Source organism: Cnephaeus nilssonii, assembly GCF_951640355.1.
Source record: "Cnephaeus nilssonii genome assembly, chromosome: 2".
Classification (NCBI taxonomy): domain Eukaryota; kingdom Metazoa; phylum Chordata; class Mammalia; order Chiroptera; family Vespertilionidae; genus Cnephaeus; species Cnephaeus nilssonii.
Window position 1 is genome coordinate 12,468,973 of NC_137073.1, and position 7,037 is coordinate 12,476,009.

A 7,037-nucleotide genomic window follows, 5' to 3' on the forward strand; every position below is an offset into this window, starting at 1 on the left:
AAGAGCCCAGAAAGCCCAGGCGTGGCCAGCCCCCCACCCTGCCCCTCTCTGGGCCACCCCCACCCCCAGCAGCAGTTGTGACAGCTACTACACGCCCTTTAACCCCAGCAGGAGAGAGGCCTCCGGAAGGCACAGAAAGAGGACGCTCCGGCCGGTCACAGCATCTCACCTGTGTCCATGGGCCCAGGCTGGCCCTTTAAGGGGCGAGGGCAGAACAGCCCTCTTCTCAGAGGAGCCTGGGATGGAGCCAGAAAGCAGAGGGCGGGCGGGAGGAGGTGCCCCTTGGCAGCATGCTGGGTGCAGAGCCCCCGCCCCCCAGGTGCTAAGTTGCGAGGAGGGAGGAGGCGCCTCCTGCCTCCATCCAGACAGGGTGCCTGGCCCCTCTGCAGGCGGCCCAGTGCCGCCAAGGTCCGCTCCAGAAACTTCAGTCCATTTTCCCCAAAGTGGACACGATGCAGCTGGCCGAGTCGGGCTCGGGGCCTTTCAGGACCGCGCCCACTGTCTGCCGGGGATGGGAGACGGACACGCCCTGGGGTCCGCACGCGGCCTGTTCCCTAAGGTCTGGCCCCTGACCGAGACCCGCTCCCACAGAGCTGCCTCCTGGCCTGGCAGCCAGGCTCTGCTGGTCGCAGGAAAGTCCACAGGCCGAGGCACAGATGGGCCCAGAACCCGGCATGTTTCCTGGGAAAGGTGGGGGGTGGCACCCGCCGTAGCAGCCCAGGGCACAGTAGTCGCTGCAGCTGCTGCCCTCTGACTGGGGGGGCGCCAGCCTGGCGGGGCTCGCGGGCACCCACTCCTCCTGCGGCAGGTAGGCAGGCAGCCGCTCTCCACACTCCAGGGCTGCAGGGAACACATCGGCCGGGAGTGCAGTGTTAGGGCCCTCCTCCTCCAGGCCCACGGACGGCCAGGGGTCCGCCGGCTCGTAGATAAGCAACGCAACGGCCTCCCGGGCGCCGGACTCCGAGGCTCCTTGGGCGGCACCGACCCCGCCCTGGCTCGGCTGCACGCCGGCTCTGTGGGTCCCTGTCCAGGTCTGGAACAGAGCAGGGGGCTCAGGCAGCGCCACGGACTCACCTGGGAGCAGCCTCCCCTCCTCCTCCAGGAAGCCCTCCCGACACCCACACCCAGAGGTCAAGCAGCACCTGTGCCCCAACGTCCTGTCTTCCCCCCACGTGCCAGCCCAGCCTCAGCATGGGACCCCGAGTTCCTTCAGGCCCCGCCCCTCCCCCAGCACAGGGCCTGGGGCTCACAGCAGCCTGAAACGAGGGAGAACCGAGCCAACCTCTGCCTGCTCCTGGCACTTTCAGCAACTAGAGCTCGCCGACCCCCACTCCCGCCCTCACACACACGCACCAACACTGGAGATGCTGTCGGGACTGGAGCCTTTGAGGCAGGCAGACCTGCACCCCTTCCTGGGGCCACAGGAGGCAGCCTTTCCCACCCCCACCCCTCGCCTCACCCCCACCTCCAAAAGGAAGCTGCTCCCTGGTAGGACCAGGAGCCTCCAGCAGATGCACCACACACACCACATCCTCCGTCCCTGCACTGCCGGGCTCCCCGCGGCTGCAGACCGCCCCGAGGGCTCTGCCCCTGCACTGCCGGGCTCCCCATGGCTGCAGACCGCCCCCAGGGCTCCGTCCCTGCACTGCCGGGCTCCCCATGGCTGCAGACCGCCCCGAGGGCTCTGTCCCTGCACTGCCGGGCTCCCCATGGCTGCAGACCGCCCCGAGGGCTCTGTCCCTGCACTGCCGGGCTCCCCGCTCTGTCCCTGCACTGCCGGGCTCCCCGTGGCTGCAGACCGCCCCCAGGGCTCTGTCCCCAGGCAGGTGTCCTGGTTCTACCGAGAAGGGGCTGGGTGCCTGCAGCCCAGGGGCAATCAAAATCTTCGTCTCACTCAGCCTTTGTCCCCAGCTGCCTAGGGGACCTTGTCCGGTCCACTGCCCGGGGAAAGAGGTGGGCTCCACCAAGGACAAGGGGCTCTGCTTTAAGCTTCAAATGATGCTTTTGGACAACTTGTGACGGGAGCGGGCCCTGGGAAGGGCAGCCTGAGGACCCAGGAAGCACTGCCTCCGCTCCTTCGCCCAAAGGGAGGGCCCTGAGCGGGTGGGAGCGCCTCCTCCCCCACCCGTCCCGCCTATGCCCGGGGAGCAGGAGCCTCCAGGCAGCAGGGAGGGCACAGGTCTGTTCCCAGCTTGTCATTGCCCTGCGGGCACCCCCCAGGGCTCCACAAAGGGGGACAGAGAGGGTCCACTCTGGCCCAGGTGCCAGTGAGCTACCAGGGCGGCCAGCAAGGGCCAGTCACCCCACTCTGGCCACCAGAGCAGTGGCCCCCGGGCCAGCGAGGGCCCCAAGGGCAGCTCACACACTGGAGACCCTCCCCGCGGCCGCCAGCACAGACACCGGGAGGTGAAGAAAGGACGAGGCGGCAGGTGCAGACGGCCCGGGATTCACCTCCAGGGGCCGCTGCGAGCAGAGGGCAGATAATGTCATAAGAAAGTTTACATTTTTTCCGTTAACAGTGGAATTAGACATGAGAACAAAAAGAAACAGCAATAGAAAATAGTTCCTTTTGGTTTCTTTTTGGGGGGGTTGCCCATTGGAGACACCGTGTATGAATTTAAACCCACTCTATATACCCAAAAAGCTCAAAGCACTGAGAAAGGTCCCCATGCTCCCCCCAACCCTCACCCAGAGCCCACATCCTGAGCCAGCCAGGCCTCTGGGCAGCCCCTGCCCGCCCTGCCCTGCGGCCACGCACCTGGAAGTTCCCGCGGTGCACGCTGTAGAGAGGCTGGAAGAAGGGCACTGGGGACGGCACGTTCTGGTGAAGGGTTCTCTTCACCCTGAGCCAGGAGGGCACGGTCAGGGGCCTGCCCAGCCCCGGGAAGCGGGGCCCCTGCAGGGAGCTCAGCTCTTCCCACCACAGGCGGCCAGCTCTGCCCCGTGCGTGCAGCTGCCACACGCCCTCCTCCACCACATCCGAGCCTGCTCTCGGGGAGACCCAACCCCTGGCCCTGTGCCCCCTGGCCATGGCACTGATGTATACCAACACATGTGTCCTTTGCAGAGTGCGTTTGATGGTGAGTTTGGGGCTGGGGGCAACCAGCTGTGACTCAGAGGGAGCCAGCACCTCCAGGAACCCCAGCTGCCCTGAGCAGGCAGGTGGCAACCCCTTCCCTCCCCACACTCCCAGATCTGCCCAGTCTGGGCCCACTGGCCCTCCCCCAAGGATGCAGCACAGAGCTCCAACCCAAAAGGTCCAGATCACCTTTACCTGCCTCCCCTGGGACCCGGAGCCTCTAGTTCCCCAGCTCAGGGGTGGCGCCAGGAGTCACAGCTCACACCTCTGCCCAGGTGTCCCCTCGGTTCCCCTTCCTATGACCCCGGCAATTCCCTCCACTTGGCTCTATCTTTGCCTCTCTCCCCGGCTCTTGGCTCCAAGGACAAGCCCAGCACCCTCCTCTACCTCTCGGCCCCGCCCATTGCCCCCAGCACCCCTCTTCCTCACCACTCACCCACCCCATTGCTCTCTTGGTCCGCATCCTCTCTCTACACAGCCACACCTGGCCAGTCTCCTGTGCGCCCCGTCCTTGAGGAGGCCCGTGCCCTCTAACACCCTGACAGGTGTGATGGCCCGTCTCCGTCTGTTCTCTGAGGCCACCAGGCTGAGAACAGGGTCCCGGGCACACCAGGTGCCCGACGCTGTGTGTTCACAGGCTGTGTTAGCAAGGAGCACACCGCCCAGCACCTCCAGGGGCTGGAGACAGGGCCTCAGCGACTTGGACCCGGTGACTTTGGGTCCCTCCTCGGCTCTTCAGGGTCACACCGCCCCCCCACCACACACACACACACACACACACACACACACACACACACACACTTCAACCCTGGCAACTTGGACACTCCCGCCCCACCCAGGACCTGACGGTGGGAAAGGGAGGAGCACAGGGGAGCATCGCTGGTTTGCCCTCCGCACCCCACCTACCACACGCATTGACACGCACACACATCCACATGCACAGCCCTTGGGTACCGACCTGGGTGACAGCTTGAACAGGAGGTAGGTCAGGCTGGTCAGCAGGAGAAAGATGGACATGGCGACCCAGGTGCTGTCGGGCTGCCTCAGAGGTGAGACCAGGGGCCCTGAGAGCAGGAAGGGCCCAGAGCTGTGAGCAGCGTCCGCACCAGGATGTTCCTCCAAACCCACGTGGCAAAGACGCCCCCACCCGCCCCGCCCCCCGAGTGCCCCGGGCCTGCGTGGGAAGCTGCAATGGCCTGGAGGTCTGCGCGATGCCTGCTCAAGCGTCTTAGTGACTCGTGCACCCTGGCCTCACCTTCCCTTCTGCAGGGCCATCGGGTCAGGGAGCCGCCCAGCACCCTGTGCACACAGCCCTGGGCCGCACCCCCAGCTGAGCCAGGACTCCAGGTTCCTGGGACACCCGAGTTCGGCTGTGTTTGCTTCCTCCCTGCACACCTCAGCCCTCAGGGCTGTGACTGCCTCAGGGACGGTCCCAGGGGAAAAGCGGGGAGGGGAGGCCCAAGCGGACTCCCGAAGGGCAGCAGCCGCGAGCACCCACCTTGTCTCTGGGGAGACAGGAAGCTCACGGGCTGGCTCCATTCGCTCCAGTGGCCCTCGTAGCGCTCCTCCTCCGCCACGGCGTCCTCCAGGGCGGCCATCTGGACACGCAGCCTGGCCTCATAGGTGGAACCAGGGTCCAATTCAACAGCCTCCAGGGTGAGCCCGGTCACCCCAACAATGTGACCCTTGTGCCGGGCCCGCTAGGGGGTTGAGGACAATGAGCAGTTGCTGAGGGTGAGACTGGGCACGCCAGCCCTTGAGGACGTACACACACACACTGAGGCACACTCACCACACTCATGTACACACGGCACACTCACACATGTACGCACGCACACACCACAGGCACACGCCTACACTCCCCTACCTGTGTGCTGGCGCGCACACACAAACACGCTCACCACCCTCGCTACATGCATACACATAGGCATGCCCTGTGAGCACTCACATATATCATGTTCAGGCATACACAGGCACACTCGTACACAGACATACAAACACGTGCATGCTTGCACACACGTTCTCTTGGCTCTGGTCACCTCCCTTCTCATCAGCCTCTCCCTGTGTGGAATGAGGAGAGACCGAGGCCCCTAGCTGGCCAGCCCGAGCGTTACCTCCCAGGCCTCCTCCTGCCTCTTGAAGGCCAGCTCATAGCTGAGCAGCGAGGCCAGCGGCTCCAAGGCAGGGCTGACGCCCCAGGTCAGGACACAAGAGTCAGAGCTGACATTGCTCTGCAGGTCGGAGGGAGGGTCCAGCTTCACTAGAACAGGATGAGGCCACGTGAGTGTGTCAGCCAGCCTGCCGAGGACTGGGGTCTGACGGGCCCCTGCAGCCTGTACTGGGGGTCTGACGGCCCCTGCAGCCTGCACTGGGGGTCTGACGGCCCCTGCAGCCTGCACTGGGGGTCTGACGGGCTCCTGCAGCCTGCACTGGGGGTCTGACGGGCTTCTGAGGCTGAGCAGGGCTGGGGTCCGATGGGCTCTGGGGCGTGTTCAAGGCCCTCGCAGACCAGGGGCCTCATGGGAGGCTGCTCCAGGGAAGCCCCAGGTGAGACAGCACAGCAATGGCTCCTCCAGCCCCTCAGCCAGACAAGGCGACTCTCGCGGCCGGCTTCCCTGTCCCTCAGGAGCTGTATCATGGGGCTCCTTCCTCTATGACGGACGTGCATTTCGAGCTGCAGCCCAGGCCCATCTCGAAGCTCTGCATCTTCATCGTCCTTTGGAACCCCTCCCCTCCCAGGCCCAGCCTCTCCCAGCCCGGGCGCAGCGGGGGGGGCGGGGGGGGGGCGGGGCGGGATCTCTGGCAGGGCCCAAGGGCACTCAGGAGGCACGGGACTCCCCGCTGCAGGGCCCTGCCCCCAACAGCTGGGCAGCCTGGATGTTTCCGGCCGCGGCGGCCAAGGTGCCCACCCCAGGCCTCACCATGTCTCCGGGGCAGGTACTGGGGGTCCACCAGGCTGACCTGCTCCTTCCCAGAGAGGTGCCGGTGCAGAGTGATGGTGAAGTTGTCGGAAGGCGCGATGACCTCCTCGGGCGGCAGGACCACGGTGCACGCGCGGCCCCGGAAGACACACCTGTGCCTGCTGCCCGGAGCGTGGTTGCTAGAAAGGGTGTGCATCAGCGCCGGCCCGGCCCCTGCTGCGGTCATGGCGGCCCTGCCCTCACCCCTGCCCTCTGCCCAGGCGGGCCTGGCCGCACCCTCACCTGGTGAAGAGGAGCCAGGGGCTGGGGCCCGGGCCCAGCTCTGGGGCCGGCCAGTGGCAGTCAATCCTGAGGATGTTGTTGGTGAGGCAGGTGACAGTTCCGGCGCCCAGCCCTGGGAGCAGCGACCGCTGGGAGCCCACAGAGACTGCTGCGGGCAGGGAGGTGGGGAGGGGAGGCTCCGGAAACTGACCCCCTAACAGGGGGGTCCCCAAAGAAGGATAGCAGGAGACTTCATCGGGGCAGGGCTGGGAGGTCTGGATGGCCATGCTCTGGCCCACGGCACGTGGGTGGGACTGGAGTCCAGGGTGGTCCCTGGAGGGCAGGTCCTAGCACAGTTCGGCCACACCCTCCCTGAGGAGTGGGACAGGCAGCCTGCCCCGCAGCCTCCCCCCACACCTCACTAGTGCCCTCACCGCCTCCTTCTCCGGGCACCAAGACTCCCAAGCCGACCCAGCTGCAGACCAGGAGCCAGGTGCCCATCCCGCGCGCCAGGGCTTCACTCTCCAAGGTCCAGCCTGCAAGGGATGCCGCCCGTGAGTCCCTCCCTGTGAGGAGCGCTCCCCACAGTGCTCTGAATGGGTCGCCCCCTCCCACTCACCTACCTGTCCTGTGAACACGATCGGGCACCCCTGTCCGAGCTGCACCAACACGCCACCAGGCTCAGAAGGTCAGTCGACCTGACAAGGACTCGAGGCTGCAGCAGACAAGAGGGGACCCTCACACGCAGCCTGGAAGTCTCCTCTCTGGGACCACTG

The 7,037-nt window shown here is 66.0% G+C and overlaps 1 protein-coding gene across 1 annotated transcript; it reads right to left on the reverse strand.

Annotated features, from left to right (window-relative positions):
• Positions 1-483: 483 nt before the first annotated feature.
• Positions 484-6,762, reverse strand: LOC307104974 (interleukin-9 receptor-like; the record flags this gene model as incomplete). The annotated part of the gene is given in 9 exon segments (XM_079780309.1): positions 484-528; positions 530-1,033; positions 2,759-2,843; positions 4,038-4,143; positions 4,578-4,779; positions 5,194-5,339; positions 6,001-6,179; positions 6,283-6,430; positions 6,696-6,762. Coding segments are annotated over 9 exon segments (1,482 nt in total).
• Between the last annotated feature and the right edge of the window lie 275 nt (positions 6,763-7,037).